The sequence below is a fragment of the Rhineura floridana genome, chromosome 1, assembly GCF_030035675.1.
Source record: "Rhineura floridana isolate rRhiFlo1 chromosome 1, rRhiFlo1.hap2, whole genome shotgun sequence".
In the NCBI taxonomy this organism is placed as follows: domain Eukaryota; kingdom Metazoa; phylum Chordata; class Lepidosauria; order Squamata; family Rhineuridae; genus Rhineura; species Rhineura floridana.
In genome coordinates this window covers 261,374,032-261,399,415 of record NC_084480.1, presented here as the reverse complement: position 1 = coordinate 261,399,415, position 25,384 = coordinate 261,374,032, and the positions used below count along the sequence as shown (strand labels likewise).

The window sequence follows — 25,384 nt, the reverse complement described above, 5'->3', positions numbered from 1 at the left end:
TTGGACAGAGATAGCCTACCTATGGTACCACAAGTTCTGTTAACCTCTCAATTATAATATTGCCATCCGTTCTGTGTGGGACTGCCTTGGAAGACAGTATGGCACCTGGTGTAGCATGCAGCACCAGGGTTAATGCCTGGCATTGCAACGTAGGATCACATTTCAGGTGGAAGGGTTGTAGTTCAGTGGTAGAGCCATTGTTTTGAATGCAGAAGGTCTCACACTCAATTCCTCAGGAAAGACCACTATCTGAAACCCTGGAGAGCTGCTGCCAGTCAGAGTAGGCAGTGCTGAGCTAGATAGCCAATGGTTTGTCTGGTACAATGAAGCTTCCTACATTTCTAACACCTATCCTTATGGATCTACACCAGCTGCTGTTCACTACTGAGCCCAATTTAATGAGCTGACATTGGTCAATGGAGTCTATATGGTCTAAGGCCCAAGTATCTAAAATACACTTGGCATTCTGTGGTTTAAGATCTTCAGGAGAAGCCTTGCCCACAGTGCCATTGACACTTGTAGCTTGTGGAGTAAGGTCTTTGTTGAGGCATGATGTGGAACTCCCTCCCCACAGAGATCCAGCTGCCCCCTGCGCTGTATTTAGGAATCAGATTACAATGCATTTATTTTCCTGGGCATATGGTTTTGGCTGATGAAAGAAATAGATTGCTGCTGGGTTGTCTTGCTGCTGGGTTGTCTGAACATCTGATTTCTTGATGTGTTCTTTTGATATTTATTTTATGGCTCTCTTGTTGATTTTTGTATTTTAACACATTGTCATACACTGCCCTGAAAACCTTTAGGATGAAGAACAAAACTACATATTTTAACAACTAATATGGTGTCTAGTTTAGCAACAGGTTGATAGGGGTGGGGGAAGGGGACTAAATATTTAACCAAGAGCCATTCTAGCACTTGCTGCATTCCATCTTCTTCCTGTACCCACTTTAACATAACAAGTAGAAAAAGAGAAACTCATGACCAGTAGCTGCACCAAGAGCTATTTATTAGCATAACACTTTTTTAAAAGATCTCGTAAGAACTGAAATATGTACAAAGTCTTACAGCATTTACACAATAAAAAGTTTCCTATCAGCCAATGAAGTATAGGATAGTGCTGCAAAATACTTCAAAGCATGAATAATAATGATGATGATGATAATAATAATGAAGCAGACCACTGCACTTTCAACTCTCTGCTATGCACCACAACTGCCACTTTGACATGACAGTTAAACCATTGGGAAGACACAAGATTGTAAAAAAAAAGTGTAACAGACTGACGTGCAGCACTAAACATCATACGATGCAGGAAGGAATAGAGATAGGGACAGGGAAAAAAAGCTACATACTGTCATGTTTCTAGTTTCCTAGAGCTGTAACAAACTTCCACAGCCTTAAGATATAACATATTTAAGACAACATAATCACAATTTCTCAGATATAGTTCAGCTATATTGAGTGTGTTCAACTTCTTGATAAGAGGCTATTATACTGATATGGCTGTGTACTTCCATTTTCTGTTCATGAATTGCTCAAATAGGTCTACAAAAAAGTAGTCAGCAGCAGGAGCTTGTAATCGTGATGTGCTTTGTCTAGTTAAAGGCATTCAAGATCAGCAAACAGGATCTAACCATTCCTGTCAAAAGTTTAAGACAAGGAATCTTTAAAATGCCACCCATCATTTTCTTTTGTCACTTTCTCAGCCTCTTTCAAGACACTATATGATTGGCGAAACCAAACCATTACAGTTTCTGTTACATCAAACACCCGCAAGGATAGTTTATGCCTTTTTAGACCACTTTTTACTGTTTGTAAAAAGGCTGTGTCTGGGGGCATTGTGTGTGTGTGTGTGGACTTCATTTAGAACATTAAAACAAAACACTGTGGACCATTTCTTTGAAAGTAAACAACATTTTTAAAAAACCACATAATTTCATTGTACAGTGTTGTTTATGAACAGTTAATTCGATCCATTCATTCCACAGACTACTATGCCTGTTCTAGGAAAGGTTTTATGACAACCTTAGTTTGGCAATATCGGTTACAGATACCTGTGTCTTAACTATACCTGTGCTTAAGACACACACAAAAAATGTAAATTTCCTTGGGAATGCAACAAAAAACACCCAAAAGGGACTACAGAACTAAAAAAAATAAAAAGAAGCCATATAACCATTGAATGTAAACAATTTATTCATAAACAAAGCCCTATTTAGATTCTTCTAGTCTTAAACTTTTGGCAGATAACGTGTGTATGCTCAGCCAGGCTCTGTAGCTAGTTATTGTTCAAGTGGAAGCCAGGTCAGTTCACATGTTGACAGGCATGCAACTTGAAAACATTGCACAACAAGCAACACAAAGAGATCTGAGAAGTGTATAAAGACTTCAAGTAGACTTCACAACCCTTCACAATATTCACAAAGATACAGTCCTTCCTTGCCCCCTTGCGGATCCAGCTCACACATGGGACACTTTCTGTGACTCTCTAGCTTGCTTGATGCTGTATAACCACTTGATGATTCTGGCATTTCTTTCAATTGCAGAAATGCCATATGGCACGCGGTCATTGGCACTATCATCGTTTCTAAGGTCACTGTTACTGTCCTGAGACTGTTCACAGTCTGAACTGATCATACTTGCACTGCGAAAATTGAGAGAGATAATATCAGAGTTAGCCCTTGCAAAATTTTCCATCCCAAGATTTTCAAGCTCTTCAGGATCCAGTCCACAGTAGTTAAAGAATCTTTCAACATCTGCATCGACTCGAAAGTATCTGTCACTTAAGTCTGACTTTGAACGCTGTAAAGAAGGTCGTCTATTGACTCCACAACTGGATTCTACTGTGTCCATCTCTGGTGATTTCAATGTGGTGATGGAGGCAATTTTGGGTTTTGGAGGGAGAGGTGGAGCTGAACTACTGCATGGTATTGCTTTTAAGGGTTTTCCACTAGATACTTTCCTAATGTCTGATGAGCTATGGGAAACATGTAAGAATGACTCTGGTGACTGTCCCAATAGCCTTCTACTCACATTGGAGTTGCTTTCTTGAGGACTACTACGGCCTTGGGTGGGGTAAACCTTTAAAGATTCTGCAAATGAGTGCCGGTTTAGGTCTCCTGAATCAGATTTGTGGGGAGGCCAGTTTCGTGAACTATGTTTGTGACCTGAACCTGAACTGGAGCCCTCTGAGCTATTGATGATGTTTTTCAAAATCTCTAGCTTTAGATTCTCCCGTTGGACACCACTCTCAGTCTTTATATTGTTGCTAAACACTTTCAAGGTAGGGCTGCCCAAGGCCCTCTTAGCTGCAGGACACACTGGTGGCTTGGGAAGCACTGCTGGTTTCACTGGCTCTTGTTTGGCGTTGATGACCTCTTGGCTCTTTACGTATTTTGCCTTGTCAGCTTCCAGCCTCTCCACAGCACTAAGTCTTTTTGGATTAGGCTCAGCTTGCCTGCGAAAATAGTCAGGTCCTTTGTTTAGAATGCGGAGGGGAACGGCTGAAGTGAAAGTGATGGCAGGACTGACGGGTTTTACCATGCTACCTGTCTGTAGTGTTTCTGTAGGCATGTTTGGTGGCCTTTCCCCGGCAGCCGTGTTGAATTCCTTTCTGGGATCTTCTAAATGCACGGTGCAGAAACATGTATATTAAGCACAATGAATAGCAGGTGAATCTTAGAATCAGAAGGTTAGCAGCAGCAACAGTGCTTCATTTCACAGCTCATTAAATATCACAGTGTTTCTCTCTTCTGTCCCCCACCCTTGAAGGGAGCCTTTGAACAAAAAGGCCACCAGAAACAAGCCTGTATTAATCCTGCTCTGTTGGCTTCTTTCTTCTCAATGAAGGATGTGGAAGTTTTTGCAGTTTCTTTGTGCTCCACTACAAGCAGTGATCTGAAATGCAAAATAACCAACCACATGTTAGTAACAGTGTATGATATCACAACTATAGCAACAAAGATCTTTCTCTATAACGTTTCATTTGTTGGCTGAGCTGCAGCTGTGGACTGTTCTCGCTAAAACATTCCATCATACCTTAACCTAACAGCATGTGACTTATTAAGACAGTAAACAAACAGGGATTGATGTACACTTCTATGCAGGTATATTTATGCATTTTATTAAGACGTTAGTTACTCATAATCTAAACCTGTGGTTAAAATGATTATTTTTTAAAAAAGGGTTACAGCAGCAAAGCCCCAGGCTTATAAGATAACTCATATTCTTGTTTACACATCTTATGTGGTCTCTTGATTTTTTGAAGGCTGTGCCTACATTTCTGTCTTGTCATTTGAAACATGGTAAAGAGATTGAGCCAAAAGGATCAACTGGGAGTGAAATTTCATCATCTCCCTGTTTTAATTATTATCACAAAAGAAAACTAGAGCTGTAACTCCTGGCATTCTGCATAGATGATCTTAATTTATGTATTTTATATTGAACAGTTTCTACAGACTTAAAAACAGCAAAAAAAACCAAACCCCACAACTTAATGCTCATCTATGCTGCGAACAAAGAGTTTTGTGGTATTGTTAAGACTACAAATTTCGTTGTTGTTTTTGCTACAATGGACTCCCCCTCTGGAAGTTGTTATAAATGTTAAAGATAGACATCTACTTATTTCGTCTTTGCCTCTCATAAGCATACTCCAGAATCTATTATAAAAATATATTAAAGTAGCCTTGCCAACATTACACTTCGAGGGGACAGTTGCCTGCTGTCTTTTCTTTCTCTGCCTCAACCAAGCCCCACCTTCCACCCTACTGTATGCTACTCTTGCCCTTTCACTCCTTCTCTTTACCTGCTACCCTTCCCCTCCAAATGTGCTTACTGCCTTTCCTCTGTTGTAATTACTACTGCTGATGTTGTGGTCTTTCTTCAAGTAGAAGCACCAACAACAAAAGGGGAAGGGAATAGAATGCAGTGGCAGCACCTGGTGGACAGAGAGGAGTCAATGTGGTCTGTGACTGAGGCAACTTCTACTTGCCAGAGGTAAGTAGTAAACTGCATGGCTAATAATGCAGGGTAAGTACAAGGTAAAAAATGTATAACTTAATCGACTTCTGGGTAAGCGTCCGTGGCGGGTCGAGGTTTCCTGAGTGAGCTCTGTATCAGGGAAATTTCAAGTGGTAAATATGCTGTTCAGGAGCATTCCTTTGAGCACCTAATGATCCTCTCTGGATAAAGAGAGTGCCTGAGATTTACCATAAGTGTCCCGAAACGCTTTTGTTCATAGGAGACCATTGAGGAGTTGGAGGTTGAATGCGAACGGAGCGGAGAACGAGACCTAGGATTACGAACAAGCATTACCACTTAAAAGAGCCTTGTTTAGGCACAAGATCCACGTACAGCTCACCTTCTTAATCACTTTATTGGGGCTATTTATGTTGGAAGAGAGGTCTACCGAAGGTCAGTTGAAATTCAAGCCTTGGTGAATTACTTTTTTTTATGTGCTAATAAAGAAAAATGGTGGTTATAAGAGACTTTATTTAAATTCAAATTGCAAGGAGCTTAAAAGAAACTTGGATATAGAAAGCGTGTAATGGATAAGGGGTTTTCATCCTTGAAAATTGAAGACTTTCTGACTCAAAAAGATTGTTTTTTCATCTGATAAATCTGCCTTGCTGGATTGGACGGCAGATAGTTACAAGCTACAAGCCTGAGCCGGAAGAACAAGATAAAAAAAAAAAAGTTGGGGAGGCCTGTCCCTTTAAATTTTCTACATCATGAATACAAGAAAGACAGGCAAGAATGCAGAAAAGATTATTGAAAGAAGGGGCTCCGCAGATATGCTAGAAAGGTCAAGCCCTTCAAATTTGGTACAGAAAATGATGGAGGAAATGAGATCTATGAAAAGTGATTTACAACAAAATACGGTAAAAATGAGTTTAGATATAAAAGAACAGATGAAACAAGATATGGATAAAATGAATACAGACTTAAGAAAACAAATGAAACAGGATATGACTATAATTATGAAAAAAGAAGTTAATGAGATCAAAGAAATAATAGAACAACTGGTGGGGGAAGTAAAACAAGTTACTGAGAAAATGGGGATTTTAGAGAGCAAAACTGAAGTTTTAACTAGGGAAATGGAAAAAGATTTAGATAATGTGGCATTCTTAGAACTCAGAGAAAAAGAACATTGTTTGAGAATGAGGGAGATTCCTGAGGACTCGGATGAAGATATTAGAGAAAAAGTGGTCAAGGTTATAGCAAACTTTTTGAAATGGGAGGAAGAAATGACTGAATTGGAGATAGATAAAGTCTATAGGATAAACACATGATATGCCAAACTGAGAAGTGTTTCAAGAGATGTGTTGGTGCACTTTGTCAGAAAAAGGACTAGAGATATTGTTCTACAGCAACACTTTACTGTTAAAATGCAAGTGGATGATAAAGAAATAATTGTGCTCAAAGAAATTCCCATCAGGATTTTGCGTAAGAGAAAAGACTATATGTTTTTGACAGATAAACTCAAACAAAGTAATATTCAATTTTGATGGGACAACTGGAAGGTGTTATTTTTATATATAAACACCAGCGGTTCAGATTGAATACTGTACAGAAAGCAAGAGAATTTTTGGAAAGATTTAAAGATAGTATGGAGAAACAACAAACAAAAAATATTGAGTAAGCAACAGGAAGGGACTTTCTACCATATGTGGTGGACATGTAAACAAGCAAAAACATTTTGGAGTCAAATATATAAATTAATGCAGAGAATTTTAGAGATTAATATTCAATTTAAACCAGAACTCTTCTTGTTGGGCTTGATGGACGTACAATTGGAAAGGAATTATGGAAGAGTGATTCAATATATTGTTACTGCAGCGAGATTGCTATATGCGCAAAGATGGAAGGATACAACATTACCAACAATTGAAGAATGGCTACTAAAATTAATGGACCTGGCAGAAATGGATAAGCTGACGTGCCTATTGAGAGAAAAAACAACAGTCACATTTCTCAAGGATTGGGATTCCTTTTTGATTTTTTTGCGAGACAGAAAATGAATTGGTGATATTGGGATTTGACAATTAATTAGATTATTTAATTGAGAAAAAAAAGAGATTATGTAATTTATCAGTGAACAAGGTATCTCTATATGTATCTGTTACAGCGGATCGAAGATAGATCGGAAGTCATCTGTTTTTGCATTTTTCTTTTTTTCTTTTTCTTTTGTATTTTATTTGTATTTTATTTTCTTTAAAAAAAATAAAAAAATTATATTGTAAAAACAACAACGTATAACTTAATCGATCAGAAAGCAAATTAATCTGTCATTAAAGGGTACTTAGTGACTATAACCCATGAAGCACTATTGCTATAACATATACCTGTGATTAATGTTGGTGAGCAACAGGGCAAAGATATGACCATCATGCCTTCCATGAGATTTCCACAACAGTATCTGACTGCCCATAGTCAGCAGACAAAATAACAAGTTAGGCAGATTTAGTTTAATCCAGTATGACAACTTGTAATAAAATTTTACAGTAAGTTTTGATGTGGCTAATATATAAAGCACCAGTTTTCATCTTTAGCCTTAAATATGTAAATGTTTTTGTATCACAGAAGACAAAAGTAGGTGTAGAAGATGCATACTGCACTGAAAATCTGTCACTTAAGTCTGGCAACAACAATCTAGAATATCAATCTGAACAGTCCACTTAAGAGAATTTCTTCCACAAGACACTTGAGGGAAATTTAGGAATCTACTGTTCCTAACAAAGTGGCCTAATTTGTCTTATTTTTTATCTCATTACCTGGGCTTCCATTTTTGAAACATCCTATTTTAGTTACCAATTTAATAAAGTAAGGGCACTAACAGTTTTTTCATAGGCATACAGGAAAAAGGGTGATGAGCTCATTACCACGGCATGCATTCAACATGGCACATGCAGTCAAAACAGCAACTCTTTTCTAGATCAATTAACTTCTCAATTCATCAAGTTTTTTACTGTTCTGAATATACAAGCAAGACTACTATTCAAGGTACAATGATCAAATATTTATATCTCAATACTATTTGTGTCTCCTCAGAAGTAAGTCTAATAGATTTCAATGATGCTTGCTGGCAGTTAAATGGGTATAGGACTGCAGCCTTAATATCCTCAAATCTGAGTGATACAACTACATAAACACTGGTGAAGGTTTTTTTTAATTAGACTGTGTAAACATTTCCATTTTGAAGTCAACCTAAATCAAACTAATAGAGGAAGGCAGTTCTGCACCATTGTTGTGGTTGTGCCCCTCTGTACCGGGAGTTAGTGGAAGATCCATTAGCTTTTCATGTCCCTCCCTTTTAATAAACCAATATGTTAGCAGCATGGGAATTTTAAAAACACAATTTGATAAAAAAAATTAAATGCATTGGCAAATGTTGCATGCCAAGTAGAACATTATTTTCTCTTTTTAAGGGACATTACATGTATACAAAAATATTAAAAAAACATTATTTCTTGCTATAAAATTAAGATGCCAGTTATTCACATAGATCATGCATTCTTAAAATCTCTTTTGGTATAATCTACTTATTAGTATCCAACTTAATATATTTTCTTTATGCTACACTTCACAGAGCAAGAAAGGTTTGTCATACTTCATCAGTAACTGCCGAAATACACACAGCAATAAAGACAGAATTAAACATCATTTAGTAATATTAAAATTATGGAATGAGTTCTTTAATGGGCATTACCAGGAAAACTATGAAATACTAAGGCTGCAAAAATGTATGCAACAAAACTATACTGAATAGCGAATCAGGGTAATATTGCAAAACTGTTTATAGAGTGTAGTACATTATTTCCAGCTGTACAAGTGCTGGATGGTATTCACCAACAATTGGATAGTATTGAACTGTGTCCCTCCATTGATGGCAGTAGCCATTTCTGAAATAGGAAGAGAGGCAATTTGTGAAATAGGAAGAGAGGCAATTTTTGGCCCTGTAGCCCCCTGTCCCCAACCCCCAAATCCGGGGTCATGGAGGGAAGGAAATGGAGATGAAGAATAGCTGAAAACTGCCTTCCTTCCTGTCCTGGTTACAGATACCTTCCATCAGCACAGAAGGCACCACTGGACCCCATCTATTGTATTAATGCTTTTATAATCACTGTTCCTTTCCAAGTTACCAGAACAGGTAAAATAAATGAACAAAAACAAAAGGCCAGTTAGAATATAAAATTCCCTATAACTAGTCCCCCACTTACATCAGGTAAGGGTTGCATTCTCTATCTACATATGCTAGCTCTTGAGGGCAACCTGCAAATGCTTGCTGTGATCTGCAAGATTTGTGGGAAGCTGCCTTATACTGAGTCAGGCCATTGGACCTTCTAGCTCAGTCTGGCCTACACTGACTGAGAGAAGCTCTCAGAGTTTTTTTGTTTTGTTCTTTCACACATCCATTTATCTTAGACCAACCAAGTGCGATCCAATGACTGGCAATAGGTTTCTGCCCCCAGGTCTCCCTTAGGACAAGTGTATAAGAATGATGGAGAAACCCTGCAAGCATCCAATTCACAGCCCAGGTACCTACTTCCCCTTCTCACCACTTTTTGGGTGATAATTTGTTTGGTGGGGGTAGAGAAGTCAGCAGACCAAACTCATTGCTGCGCAAGATCTGTTGATTGGCGAGGTTATGTACACACACCCATACATGGGTAGAAATATTTTATACAATTCTAGTGAATCTAGAAAATGGAAGAATGTCATAGCAAAATTACAGGTAGCTCAAAATGACACTAAAGAGTTGTTACATAATTTACAACCCAGAATATACAGGCCTAAGTAAACCCTTTCTGCATCAGAAGCCTAAGCTCAGCTTCAATGTATACCACTTATTGATCAAAGAACAACCTCTGCTATCACAATCTATGCTCCCCCTCCCAACATTTTTACCAGTTTGCTCCATCTTTTATGTTATATTTTTTCCTTGGCTCAACAGGGTTTTTGTTGTTGCTCTTTTCTTTATAGTTCCATATAGCCAGCAGATACTAGTAACAAAATAAACACTGAGCAATATACTCCTGCTTCTTCTTTTTTTACACTCCTGCCCCTTTTATTGCTTTTGCAACTCCATACCAAATCTGTAGTGAAACCAGGATTTCTTGTGCAATGTGCAGCTAAACAATTCTTAGGAGCTGGTGCAATGGCAATTGTGCTGATACACTGACACCAGAAACATTTCAGTTGTGATAATAACATCTCTCTCTCTCTCTCTCTCTCTCTCTCTCTCTCTCTCTCAATATTGCAGACATGAAGTATTATTTCAGTGAATATGTATCTAAATTCAGTTTCCAAGCAAAATGTAAAGCAGCAGCTTGTAAAAAATGGTGCATTAAAATCTGGTGCATGTGCATGCATCCTCCCTCTTAGATGCAAAATCTTCCTTTTAAAAGTCTAGCCCAAACCAAGAAGTCTTGCAGCACCTGGGATTTGGATTATGAACAGACTGCTGGGCTTCCCACTGGATAGAAGCATTCTGTTATAGCACCATCACCACTGAGTAGGCTGTACTCAGAACACTACAAGAGTTTAAAATGGGGGTGGGTGGATGGAGACTGGTGGCAGCACAATAAGAAATATCATGGTCCACAAATTGCATCAAAATGGCTGGCTAGGGGCTTGCAAGTCACAGTGAAGTTTTGCTTAAATATAATTTAATGTAAGATTTTTGAATTTATTATAGCATTTATGTCACACCCTACTAGTATAAAATATACCACTCATATAAAAATTACAATTTCATAAAAATGGTGCAAAACAATTACAAAACAGTTCAAAAAGTCATAAAAACAATGTCTACATTATGAAATAAATATCTGCTAGAATAAAAAGGGTTCAATAACTATTGAAAAATAGCAAAGGAGGGGCCCAACTGCATTTCTCTAGGGCAGTGTTTCACCATAAGATGAGAACTGAGAATATCCTATTGATATGGTACCCTGTTTTCTGAATAGCGATTCACATTACAATTCTCAGGTGTGAGCCACTAATGTTAAGCCTAAGGGAAAAGCAGTCTCAAGATCCCCCTACAGTTCTTAATAGGCTTTTTCTCACAGGTATCCCTTAGTGCAAATGTAAAAGAGTACTAGAGGGGACCCTGCACCCAGAAATCTGCAAGCACCAGGTCCAGGTGCCCGCTTCATGAATACATGAAGCTCAGACTGCTGGTCCATCTAGCCTACCATAGAACATTCTTACTGGAAGGGTCTTAGCTATATGGATGTCACAACTCTACTATCCTACCCTCCCTTTAAAGGACAGATTAGGGATGGGATCCATTGGCCAGTTCCGGTTCCAAAGTTGGTATCATTCTTTGTCCACAAGCCACTGCTTTTACAGATCAATTTCCCCCCCTCAGAAAAAGATATTGATATTAATATCAATATTTTAAAGGAAATATTAATACATTAAAGGAAATATCAATAAACTGAAGGACATATCAATAAATTAAAGGAGCTATCAATAAAACGAGGAACAGATAAATAACAATATCAATATTAATATAAGTATTTTAGGTACAATTTTTTTTAAAAAAAATCCATTTTCAAAAATAGCCACGCAAAATCACTACATAAAAATCTGATCTGCAATGATAATGAATAAACCAATTAATGTAAAATTCTGTACCAAATCCAAATTGGGCAGAATTCTAGCACAGCCCTAGTGCAGATGTCATGGACTGAACAAGGGACCTCCTGAATGCTAAGCATGTACTTTATCTCTTGCTCAAGGAGTAGCAACCAAAGAGCTGGGTGGATTGATTTAAGATGATTTAAATAATTATTTAAATTAGCAAAGGGAAAAAACCAATTTAAATCAAACAAATTTTCTATTGATACTTCGATTTCCTAAACAATGGTGCAAATCTGACCACTAAATATAATAATTAATGAATTATTTACCACCAACCCTTGCATCTCTTTGTCACACTATATACATTTTACATACTTACCTAAAAACAGTAGCAACCTTCTAACAGGAATGTCTGTGAAATATTCCCATGTGGGATCTTTCTTACAACCAGCACCCATGCGGGTTTGTGAGGTTAACAGTACAATCCTATGCATGCCTACTCAGAAGAAATCCCACTGAATTCAATGTGGCTTACTCCAAGGCACGTGGGTCTAGGAATGCAGCCTAAGTCTAGGAATACAGGAACCTGCACACTGGGCAAGGATGCCTTCCCTTCTTTCCAGTGATGTTCCCTTTCAGTATCATTCTGCCTAAACCCAGCCCACCTTCACAAAGACAAAGTAGCAAACACCCATAACTGATAGGTCAGAGAAAAGTCCAATGGTTACTAGGCAGCCTTAAGCAGTTTATTTTTGTGGGATCCCTATATTTGGTAGGTAAAGGGTAAATATTAATATTTGGGAAATTATCAAACTGGCTATTCATTTACATAGAAAGGCTTCCTTTAACTCAGTGTATCTGGTAGAGGCATCAATTCAATTTAGATACTACCTCTACGGCTAGCATATTTATATCCAGATTATTTAATATTAACCTAGTCACCATTTAAGAGAAACTTGGTATTTACATTAAAAAAAACTTAAAAATTTGATTAAAACATTTTTTTAAAAAAACAAATGTTTTATAACACTCCTTTGAAGGGTGGATAAGTTTTTAAGCTACACAGTGTGTCTCCCTTAGTTATGTTGTTTTTAAACTTATGGAAAAGGAGATCTGTTTATTTCAAGGAAATATACCAGTCAGAACTCAATTGTGGGAAGCAAACGTATGTTCGACTTAATTGTGATGCTGAACACACGTTGGCCATAAAACAAGAGATCTCTTCAACACAAGTGGTTGCTGAATTGAAATGCCAGGAGATATGAGAAACTGAAGTCTGGAAACTGAGCTAGAATTCATTAATAGGCAAAAAACCTTGGGGTTTAACAATGTATCTGTAGCCAACAGATATTTCTATCAAACTTTAAAAAGCAGGGAAATTGCACAGCTATATTGAATGCACCAGGGGAGCACTGACCTCCTCTCTGAGATATTGTATTGCCCTACAAATTGGTCAAAATGCAAACACCATTTGGGTTGGTCTTTCACAGTCCAATCCACTTCCTGTGCAGCTTGGAAGAATTTGGTAACATGTGCCTCTGAACATATGGTGAGTGGTGACAACACCTGCCATCTCCAAAGATGGAGAATTACATTTTTGTATGTTTGTTGGTGTTCTTACTTTGTTTCTTTCCTATGTTACTAATGTTTCTACAGAGAATATAAACTAGAAAATTTTATTTCCCTCATTATTCATCCTAGAAATCTGTGTCACATTTATTTTTATTAATTTCAATGCCTTTTTATTGGTCAATGTCATATGATGGTGAAGGCAGCCTTTTGTGTTTCAAATTGTTGGTTATGTTCTATTTCTATTTTGAGTGCATTAACAGTTGAATCTGAAACTGCAGTTTGATGTAAAATCAGACTGATTACAATATTGTTATGAGCATGGGGGTTGGGATGGATGATTCCTGTGGGTCCCCTTTCCAGCCTCTGATTTGGAATCCTGTGCCTTAGAATGAGGAACTCTCTGCTGGTCAAATGAGTCTTTTGTTAACCAAATAGATTGGCCAGGTAAGATAATGGGCCGATCAGTTGCCCAGCGACGGTGAATGGGCCAGGGAGACCCTTTTGTCATTGAAACTCTGCAGGAGAGCCTCTCCCCCACTCCTGGCAGCTAGCAGAAGTTGTGCTTGTAGTTTTAGTGTGTGGTGAGAGAATTGCTGGAAACTGGAAGGCAGGCAGAGAGAGACTGGCTCTCTGCACCATGGCTTCTGGGGTGCCTCCTGCAACCCAGATGGAAAAGCTGGATATCGGACTGCTGATGCATTGAACCCCTCCATCCTTGAGCTCAGGTTGGAACGTGTGTAGATAAATAAACCATATTTCATAAAGACATCGCAGTCTCCACTGACCTTCTTCCCCAAAGGAGACCAAACCCTGGAGGAGTGCAGGGACTCCCGAAATCTCACTGCTCAGAGATAGGGGGAGGCGCGCAACAATATGCTGCTACTTCAGCAATGACTCAAGCTCTTGGAAAAAAGAGGATGCATGTTTTCAGCCTGCTATGTTTGAACCACTTCATTTAAGGCACGGTGGGTATGGTCAATTAAAAACAAGAGCACACCTAGAAGTTTGCTAGAATATATTTCACCTCCCACTGTTTTATCTTGTGCAAACCAAGACACTCCTGAGGTCCACTGGAGACTATTCTGCACAAGTCAGTGCCACAATTCCACAATTATGTTTGGAGTTTTTTTAGTGTTAATTTTGCAAAGTGCTGCTGTACTTCACATATTCACAGAAATAGAAAAAAAGAAAACGATTTCCTAAAGGAAACTTCACTAAAAAATTCCGGGAAGGGTGACTTAGCCTGTGCCTGCTTTTGAGACGGGCTCCTGCCTCAAAAGAAGCTTATTCAGATATATCAGTCAGTTTTTTCTTTTTTTTTGACTGATTAAACTTCTCCCGGGTAGGGAGAAACGAAGAGATTAACCTCAAAGCCTATTTTTGTTGGGGCGACCAGATCTCATTAATTTATGGGACGAGGTCCAGCCGACGAAGGTGGGACGGATTTTCAACAGCAAGCTCTATCTGATAAAGCGAACGTTCACCTTATCTTCTAAGAGAGAACGCACTAACAGGCAAGCACCCTTCTTTCTATATTTTTCTTTTACTTGACTTAAATTGTTGCTGTTTAAAAGAGATTTGCCAGATTGATCGGTTTTTGACATCTCACTGGGGAGCCATAACTTCTCTCTGCTACGCACTAATTAATAGCTTATCTCTGTTTTTGTTGCAAAAAGCTGTCCTGGATTTGCATTCTAAAGATATACACAGAAGAGGGATTTCTATTCCAGATTTTTATTTTGAAGAATATTATATTGTCTGAGACTACTCTCTTTTTGGTCTATTTTATTTTGACGAATCTGTTTTCTGACGACTGCCATTAATTGTTTCGATCCTGGGAACTGCATTTTGTTTACTTAACTATGGAGAGATAAGGCTGTCTGCTCTGTTTATACTGTGATGTCACCAAGTTTGGAGTATTAACCCAATTGTTGCTGAAATAAGAAGTGGTTTTCCTATATTTTTCTTTTAAAATGGCAATTAAGAAAGTGGCTGAGAATCTGGAAATAACTATGTTTCAGAAAATAATGGATGAGATTGAGATAACGAAACAAAACCTGCGACAGGGTTGTAAGGAGCTGAAAATTGAATTGAGTAAAATGAAGCAGGAGATTAAAGATATAGGGGTCCCTGTGAGAGAGGTGACCCTGGAAGGGGTCCCTGTGAGAGAGGAGACCCCGGAGATTGGAACAAACGTGGAACAGGAAAAAGATTTGGAGTCTATGGACTTTAGAAACAAAATCTATTGTTTGGAGACACAGGAGATTAAAGACATAGGGGTCCTTGTGAGAGAGGAGACCCTGGAGACTGGAACAGGGGTCCCTGTGAGAGAGGAGACCCTGGAGACTGGAACAGGGGTCCCTGTGAGAGAGGAGATCCCGGAGATTGGAACAAACGTGGAACAGGAACAAGATTTGGAGTCTATGGACTTTAGAAATAAAATCAATTGTTTGGAACTCAATGTTATCTCTGAAGAAATTAATGAAGATTCTAGAGATAAAGTTATCAATGGCATGGATAATCTTCTGGACTGGAATGATGTGATGGAGCCCAATATAGAGAAAATCTATGGAATTAACTGCAGCCATGTGACAATGGAAAAACTTTCAAGAGATGACCCAGTGTATTTTGAAAAAAAGAACAGAGATATGATTTTACAGCAGTATTTCAGCAACCTATTCAGAATGGATGGCAAGAAAATATTTGGGATAGAGGTAATTCCCATCAGACTCTTACTATATGACTATGGCTTTGACAGCAAGATTATTATGGAATACTGATAATGGAAGATTGGATACTGAAATTACTGGACTTAACAAGACTACTGAAGATGGAAGATGGAAAATGGAACTAATAGGGATAATAGAACAATGGCTACTGAAATTACTGAACCTAACAGATTCTGATGTGATGGATTAATTGAAATGTTTATTTTGACTATGGTTATGACAATAAGATTATCATAATTAGTAATGAGATGGATTAATCGATATGCTTATCTGGAAAAAAAAATTGATAGATATATTTCTTAAAGAATTGAAACCTCTCTTTGACTTTTTGTGGAAAGAATAAAGTAATGTTTATGAGATTTGATGATTAAGTAAGATAACTACTGGAGGAAAGTGATTTTATAATATGACTTAAGAGACAGGATTGTTATATATTATAGATTTATAACTGATTTGATCTTTGACAAATGGGAAGTCAATATTTTACTCTTTATTTTTTCTTTTTGTTTTTTTTTTCTTTTTTTCTTTTTGTTTAACTATTTTTGATTTTGTTTTTTGTCTTTGAATGTTTTATGATTTCGTCTTGTATGTTTTATGAAAATCTGAATAAAAATTATTGAAAAAAAAAAAAAGGAAACTTCACTAAAATTGCAAAGTAAATCAGACATACTTAAAGTGACCATCTGAACTATATCAACTGTCTTAATAATGTTGCTTCCTCCCTGCTAAAACAAGATCAGCACAGCACATGTCTTCTTTCTATTATTTGGGCTGATTGCAGGTGTTGCCACCACTAACCATCTGCTCAGAGGCACATGTTACCAAATTATTCCAAGCTACACAGCAAGTGGATTGGACTGTGAAAGACCAACCCAAATGGTGTTTGCATTTTTACACATTTGTAGGGCAGCACAGTATCTCAGAGAGGAGGTCAGGTCTCCTGCTCCCCTGATGCATTCATTATAGCTGTGCAATTTCCCTGCTTTTTAAAGTTTGATATAATATCTGTGGGCTATAAGTACATCCTTAAACCCCAAGGTTTTTTGCCTGTTAGTGAATTTCTCTGATTTTTAATCCGGGAGGTAAGAAATCCTGTGCAAGCTTGCTGAGAATGGATTGATCATTTGCATGCTTATTGAGTTCAGTGGGATTTACTCCTCTGCAATCATGCTTAGGATAGGTGAAACTGACCACAGGGGATGGGGAGGAATGGAGGAGGAAGAGGAGGAGGCAGGGGAGGAAAGGCAGAGGGGAGGACTGGGATGGGAGCAGACAGGAGGGGGAGGGGAGGATAGGTTTGATCATTTGCATGTTTATTGAGTTCAGTGCGATTTACTCCCATACAATCATGCTTAGGATAGGTAAAACTGATCAGGGGAGAGGGAGGGCTGGAGTGGGCAGCGGAGGAGGAAGAAGGAAGAGGGGGGAGGAGGAAGGGAGAGGAGAGGGGAAGGAGGGGAAAAGCAGGTCTGATCATTTGCATGCTTATTGAGTTCAACGGGATTTACTCCTATGCAATCATGGTTAGGATAGGAACAACTTACCAGGGGGGAAGAGGAGGGGGAAGGGCCGTATTAGAGGGAGGCAAAGGAAGGGGGAGGGCAGGTTTGATCATTTGCATGCTTATAAAGTTCAATGGTATTTACTTCCATGCAATCGTGCTTAAGATAGGTAAAACTGACCATGGGGATGAGAAAGGGGAGGGGGAGGAGAAAGAAGGGGAAGGAGGAGATTGGAAGGGGATGGGGAGGGAGGGGCAAAGGAAGGGGGAGGGAAGGGGCAAGATGGAGGGGATAGGATGGAGAAGGGAGAGTGGGTTTGATCTAGGGTCGCCAGGCTCAGGGCCTGAGAATGATTCTGTATCTTTAAGAGAAGAGAAAATTCTGTCAAGTACAGGTTTTCTTGCAACATTGTAATGGGAAAAACCACAAGGTGAAATTCTCCCTTCCCCCTGCACAACTTTTAAAGATACAGAAGACCTCTTGGAGACTGGGTCTGGCAACCCTAGTTTGATCATTTGCATACTTTTTGAGTTCAAGGGGATTTATTTCTGTGCAATCATGTTTGAAAATGGAAATGGACTGCCTTCAAATCAACCTAACTTATGGTGACCCTTTGTATAGGGTTTTCATGGTAAATGGTATTCAGAGGTGGTTTTACCATTGCCTTCCTGTGGGGCTGAGAGGAAGTGACTGGCGCAAGGTCACCCAGTCAGCTTCATGGCTGTGTGGGGATTCGAACCCTGGTCTCCCAGGTCCTAGTCCAACACTGACCCGGGGGAGGGGCAGGGAGGAGATTGGGTGGGTGGGCACTGGGCAGAGGGGAAAACCCTTTCTTTTCCAAAAGGAAAACATTGTGAACAGTATCATTGCTTTTCAGCATTTCCCCCACCTTTTTATTCTACAGCAGGCACATGTAGCCTCCCACCCAAATTTAAACCAAAGCTTTCCCTGGCCACATCCACACCAGGCCTTTATTTCACTCTGGACAGTCATAGCTTCTCTCAAAGAATCCTGGGAAGTGTAATTAGTGAAGGGTGCTGAGAGTTACTAGGAGATGCCCTGTTCTCCTTGCAGACCTTCAATCAGAGTAGCTGACTGTTAAACCAGTCTGGCCACTGGAGCTCTGTCAGTGGAATAGGAGTCTCCTCTCAGCACCCTTCACAAACTACACTTCCCAGATTTCTCTGAGGGAAGCCATGACTGTCCAGAGTGAAATCAAAGTCTGGTGTGGGTGTGGCCCTGATTAGGCAAGCCAAGCAGCTGTGAGGCTTTTAGAACACTGACAGTTGGTTCTTACTGAGCATGCCCAACACTATCATTGAGTTCAAGCCAAAATTTCTTAAATTAATTAAAAATCAGCCGGGCATTTTTTTTTAACTTTTAAACTGCAGAAAGTGAAGGTCAGAGTATGGGGCAAGGTCAGTATTAGGATTACAGGTACTTTGTGAACATGGCTGATTTGTAATGAATTTCAACAGATTGAGAACTCTCAGAGAAAAAAGTCCAAAAGGGCTCTGGGTTTTCTCTCTCTCTCTTTAGACTTTGAACTCTCTATTCTCTCCGACTGTTTTGTGTATCGCCATGAAAACTGAGAGAGCTGTTAAGCAAGCGTTTCTGAGTTCAGGACTATAAGTCTTGTAAGGTTTTATTTTGAAATGAGCTTATGGGAAGCATCAGAATGGTATGCGGGTATTTTCAATTTAACACTGTGGAATGTAAAAAATCGACACTGGCTATAGTATACAGCCACTCTCGTGGCTGTATAATATGCATTTCCAAAGCCGACTTCATATAGTCCCTAATGTTATCAAATCACTTGAGTTCAGAACACACTGCTGAAATATCATCCTGTTTTTGGATAGAGATTCATAAAATGTTACAGCAGTACACCCCCTCACCTTTGAATTGCTCTTTAAAAACAGTGTTCTCTGCAATAACGACACAGTAAAGGTTACTGTTTATTGCTTTCCCGCCTTCCTCCTCTCATGTACATCATTAATAATTGAAACTCTTTGGAACTTTCTAAGTATTCACTTTGTGTTCTACCATTAGCCTTTTCTCTTAGGACTACTATGCTAGTTCTCAAAGCACCCTAAAAAACACATATGAATACTCTTAATGCAATCTAATTCTACACTGCCAAAATACACAAACAAGGCAAATAAAAACCCAATGCCACATGTGCATATAAAATGTGTGCTTGGAAACTAGCTTACTTTGCTGCAGTTGTTTTCTTCCTTGGCCTTTTACTCAGTCCTGACGAGGAAAAAGTGGCAGATTTTGTTTTAGAAAAAGCATGTAAAGCAAACTGCCATAGTATTGGATTTGGGAGAGATCCAGATAAATTCACTAATAGGCAAAAAAACCTTGCAGTTTAAGATGTATCTATAGCCAACAGATATTTCTATCAAACTTTAAAAAGCAGGGAAATTGGCAGCTATAGTGAGCCAGTGTGGTGTAGTGGTTAAGGTGTTGGACTATGACCTGGGAGACCAGGGTTTGAATCCCCACACAGCCATGAAGCTCACTGGGTGACCTTGGGCCAGTCACTGCCTCTCAGCCACAGAGGAAGGCAATGGTAAACCCCCTCTGAATACAGCTTACCATGAAAACCCTATTCATAGGGTCGCCATAAGTCGGAATCAACTTGAAGGCATTCCATCATCGTCATCATCATAGTGAATGCACCAGGGGAGCATTAGACCTGACCTCCTCTCTGAGATATTGTACTGCCCTACACATTTGTCAAAATGCAAACACAATTTCAGTTGGTCTTTCACAGTCCAATCCACTTGCTGTGTAGCTTGGAAGAATTTGGTAACATGTGCCTCAGGTTTTAAAAGCTTGCTGAGAATGGATTGATCATTTGCATGCTTATTGAGTTCAGTGGGATTTACTCCCCTGCAATCATGCTTAGGATAGGTGAAACTGACCAGAGGGGATGGGGAGGGAAGGAGGAGGAAAGGCAGAGGGGAGGACTGGGATGGGAGCAGACAGGAGGGGAGGGGAGGAGAAGGACAGGTCTGATCATTTACATGTTTATTGAGTTCAGTGCAATTTACTCCCATACAATCATGATTAGGATAGGTAAAGGTTGTTAAGCAAGCGTTTCTGAGTTCAGGACTATACTTTTGTAAGGTTTTGTTTTGAAATGAGCTTATGGGAAGCATAAGAATGGCATGGGTATCTTTTCAATTTAACATTGCAGAATGTGAAAAATCCATGCTGGCTATAGTATATGGCCACTCTCGTGGCTGTATAATAAGGGCGAAGAAAGGGTAGGAACACAGTCACTCTTCTGCAGGTTTCAGTGTTTCTCCACCTCTCTTTTCTGCAAATGGGGGCACACAACACTGGTTAAGACCTGCCCCTTTTTATTGTAAGATCTTGTGGGAGCAGCTTGAGTGCATTTTTCTTAAAAAATAAGCTTCAATGAGATTTTGCAACTGATATTGGATGCAATGTTTAGGAACCAAAAATGCCAAAGAGTAGGATGTCTGTTGGCCAAGCTGCAGATAGGAAAGTAACTGCCTTAGATACTCACAAGGATGAGGTAAGTCGAGATGGGAGCTGTAAGAAAATGCAACCCATATTGGTCTAATTGCTAAAATCTTGAACGCCTTACAGACTCACTTCCAATTTTAAGGAAATTCCAGAAACCAATTTTAAATGTTCTCAGAGGGATGCCTATTCCCTTAGGTAACAAAAACCCTGTTCTTCCTTATTTATTAAATTTAAATTCCACCTTCTTCCCAGTAGGACCCCAAGCAAAGAAAAACACTGAAAACACTCTAAAATGTCATAGAAACAGACTTTAAAATACATTAAAACAGACATCAAAGATAGTTACTAAGCAGAATTAGTTTGCCTTGTTCTAGTTCATGACACCATTCACGACTCTTTTAGATGCCCTCCCACCTTGAGGATGTGTATGTTACTGATTGATCTATGTTACCAGCATTCTGGACAGTTTTTGTCTGCCCCAATACTGTGGGTTTTTGAAGGGAAGGCAGAAGATTTAGATTCTGGTTCTGCAGGAGCTTTAGACTTGCAGACTGCTTGGTAGGTCTCCTTGCAAAATGTGTGGTGGGCACAGTGGGTGCTGGTAGGTGGTCTTTTAGGCCCTGGATAAAGCTTTGCAAAACAGTTTTAAAACTTTTGTAACACTGTAGCTATGCTAGCAGAGTTTTGATTCTTTTTACAATCAGGAGACAAAGTTTGTTTCTTTGCTAGACTTTGAATTACCTGCTTTTGTTATTGTTTGCATGTCATATGTTACTGATTGCCTAAAAATAAACTTTCCCCCCTCATTCTATTGCATTCCACTACATATGAATTTAATCCATCTGTTCCTATCCATACTTAAAACATTTTTTGTACTTACACTACACTATTGTCATATGATATGAGAATTGAGCCATTTCCAAAAATCCTGAGAGGGTAGTTAGCAATGTATTAAAAAATTTAAAAATAAATTATTAAGCATTCATCTGGAGTGTGGAAATGATTACCACATCTTGACTATTTTAACATTTTTGGGTCCAACATTTTTGGGTCCAGGGGCACATTTGGAAATCCAAGAGGTTGTCATGGGCACCACACAATATCCATTTTATAGAAGAAAAGCTGAGGATATTCAGAAACTCCCCCCCTGCCCGGCAACAGGCAAAAGACCTGCACCCCTAAAAGCAAAAGAGACAAAAAAGCAGGCAACATCCCAAACACTGTCAACCCCCCCCCTCCAAAAAAAATTATAAATAGGTAGGGCACAGGTCCTTAGCAGGCACCAAGGGGATGTCTAAGGCAGGGATGTCTGGGGACCTCAGTTTTAAAGGGAATATGTGCTGAGTGGAAGTGCTTGATTCCCAAAGCTTCCCACAGGGTGTGAGACAGGAGCAATGGAAATACCAAAGAGTCAGTAAAGAGGTTAAGAGGCTGAGGTACATCAGTAATCTGAACCTAGACAGAAGGAGTCTGGGGTCTACAATATGTCAGGAACGTTAAAGTAAATAGCCAATGCACACACATTTAGGACTCATGGGACCAATTATACTTTAGATCAGATGTATAGTTTGTTCTTCCATGATTTTTTAAAAAAAATATTTAAATTCCAACTGTGGAGGAGGACAATCAGAATCCTGTCAAGAAGAATTGTATAAAATCTTTATCCTTGATGACCCCCCTCACTTTCCCTCCCAAATTCCAAGCCTTTATTTGAACTGAGAGACAAGCTGCTAGTTGAAGTTGACAAATGAATCACACAACATCAATGTGTTTAATGCGTTTGGCCATAAGTATGTTTACCTCAGAGTAAATCCATCTGAATTCACTAGGACTTCTTTTTTATATGAGAAGTGAGTGACCACACAAATGATCAGCTTAGGTAATACTTCAAACATCTCCTGTTAATCTTATCAGCTATAACCCATTTTCCACTGGCCATAAAATCTTGTCTACTTGGGAGGCAGTACATATAATTGGCCTCCTCAGAATCTTCTCACCAGGCTCCCAACTCTTGTGATGGGTTTAGGATCAGAGGACAGGGGGCACGTTTGCTCCCCCTCTTATTTCCCCTCAGAGTCATCTCTGGGGCTTACCTCAAGCTCAGGTGATGACAATGGGAATGAACTGTATTCCCCATCAAGGGTTTGAGGCTGATCCCCCTCCCATCTGAGCAACAGTCATCCAGACGTTCATCCCTCACAAAGCAAATGTTGAGCTTGCACATTGCTCCCTGGATCACAAACACATGAAAAAAAATCAAGAAGCCTTCTGAAGAAGTAAAGCAAACCTAAAACCTATGAAAGGCTATGTGTGTTGGTGAATCACCTGGGGAGAATTTCACAACCATGGAGCCACCACTGCGACACAAGATGCCCCCCTCCCCAGTCCATAAGATAAGGATCCAGGGGCTTCCAATGAAGCTGAATACTGGAAGATTCAGGACAGACCAAAGGAAGCATTTCATCACATAGTTAAACTGTGGAATCCAGCACCACAAGCAGTGATGGTCATCAACTTGGATGGCTTTAAAAAGAGGTTAGACAAGTTGACAAGTCAAGATGATTATGTTCTACATCCAGTGTTAGAAGCAGTATGCCTTTGAATTACAGTTGCTAGAGTACACAAGTGGAGAGAGTATGACTGTGCTCATATCCTGCTTCTGGGATTCCCACACATCTGGTTGGTCATTGTTGAGAACAGAATGCTGGACAAGTTGACCTTTGGTATGATTCAGCAGAGTTCTTACATTCTTAAGCCTCTGCCATTCAGATATTAGTTAAAGGCATTTTTTCTGGTTTTAATCAGGCAAGATGAAAGCTCAATTTCCCACTGCCTTGTGAGCTGTGAACAAGGAAATGAAGCAGATACAAAATGTTATTTCTCTGATATGGCTGCATTTGATGTAGTCAGAATGGCGGCGGGGGAGGGAGAGATTGTCTGAATAAAACCGAGGTTCCAGTTACCTAAGTTAGTCACAAGATGAATAGCAATCAAATAAATGAGGAGTGGCTAACCTGTGACCTTCCAGATGTTGTTGGACTGCAGCTGTGAGTGGTCTCATTTTGTATTTAAAAGCCAATCTTATCTCTAAAACAGAACACTGAATAGTATTAGTGTGTATTTTATCTACAGCAGAATCAAAAATGGAAATATGAACATAGCTTTTTCTTCCTCTGCATCAGTGGGGAAGGATGGCTTCTATGTTAGTATTTGTGAAGTGTGATTTGCTGGATGTCCGAAACGTCAAAGTAAAAGTGTTCTAAGGAAATTGGTCATTTAGCCTTTAAGAAGAAATCACCAGGTATCTTCCCCAATAGATAGCATGGTTTGTGCAAAGAGAAGAGAGAGGAAAACCTTTGAAGAGGTTAAAAGCAGATTCTGGGCAGTGAGCCATTCTCCAACTGTGTTTTGCCCTGTTAATCTGCACCTAGATTTTTTGCAAACTGAATATATGGCATCTGCATGAGGGTTCTTGGAATATGAGAAACGATTCACTGTCTGCAAGGAGTCTAGAAACACCTGTCAATGCTGAGTTAAAGGACAGACTCTAAGAGAAATATAGATAATTTGGATCCAATATTTATCATTCTAGTGCTAAAAGATCAAAGAAGCAGGTGAGGATTCAGAGACAAAGAAATCATTGAAAAAGATAGGTGTGTGTCCCAAACCAAATTAAAGTTTGAATAATGAGAGATAACTATGAAATATACAAGCAAGGAAAGCAGAGATAGGGGCATTATGGACAGCTTGGACCGTGTCTTCAAGAAATGTGGTTTACTTTGCTGTTCTTTCTGTTGATTACAACACTTCTCTATTATAAGTAGAATGAACAGTATTTTAGGAAGAACCTGAAGCTGAGGATTAGAATTAGAGCAGAGACTAAAGTATAAAGGAAATCAAACAGTGAATTCAGATACTGAGTTAGAAAGGTTACATAACGTAGGTGTTGAGAAAGATATCAGCATGCTTTTGGGAATCCCACTGCAGAAGTACAATTATTTAGGAAAAAATATTTAGGGGGCAAACCCTCACCCCTCAAAATAGTTCAATGAAGACTGAGCATGCTCAGTTACCACAACATGGGGACCTGAAAACAAGGGTGATGGTTATAGTGGAAAAGAATGTCCTGAAAGAAGCCATGGCTGGCAGGCACACTGTACAGGGATATTGCACACAGCAACATTTTATTTCAGGTTCCATTTTTTTTAACATTCTATGGTAAAAAATTCAGGCCTACGGCCATACTACCATGAACACACCCAAATTCATCCGATCTCGGAAGCTAAGCAGGGTCAGGCCTGGTTAGTACTTGGATGGGACCCCCTGGGAATACCAGGTGCCATTAGGCTAAGGGGAAGGCAATGGTAAACTACCTCTGAATACCTCTTACCATGAAAACCCTATGAATATATTAAAAAAAAAGATTCATAGGGTCGCCTTAAGTCATAATTGACTTGAAGGCATATAACAACAACAATGGTCAAAATTCAG

At 39.2% G+C, this 25,384-nt stretch overlaps 1 protein-coding gene and 1 pseudogene across 8 annotated transcripts in view; one reads left to right on the top strand and one right to left on the bottom strand.

The window, feature by feature from the left end:
* Positions 1-995: 995 nt before the first annotated feature.
* The window catches only part of FAM110B (family with sequence similarity 110 member B), a 129,872-nt gene continuing 105,483 nt past the window's right edge, over positions 996-25,384 (bottom strand). For all 8 annotated transcript variants that reach the window (XM_061599332.1, XM_061599306.1, XM_061599324.1 and 5 more), the window contains one exon: positions 996-3,897. In XM_061599332.1, coding sequence (XP_061455316.1) covers positions 2,461-3,573 — 1,113 coding nt within the window. In that variant the 5' untranslated portion in view covers positions 3,574-3,897 and the 3' untranslated portion in view covers positions 996-2,460. The remainder of the gene's footprint in view (positions 3,898-25,384) is intronic.
* On the top strand, positions 25,126-25,241 carry LOC133375824 (5S ribosomal RNA; annotated as a pseudogene).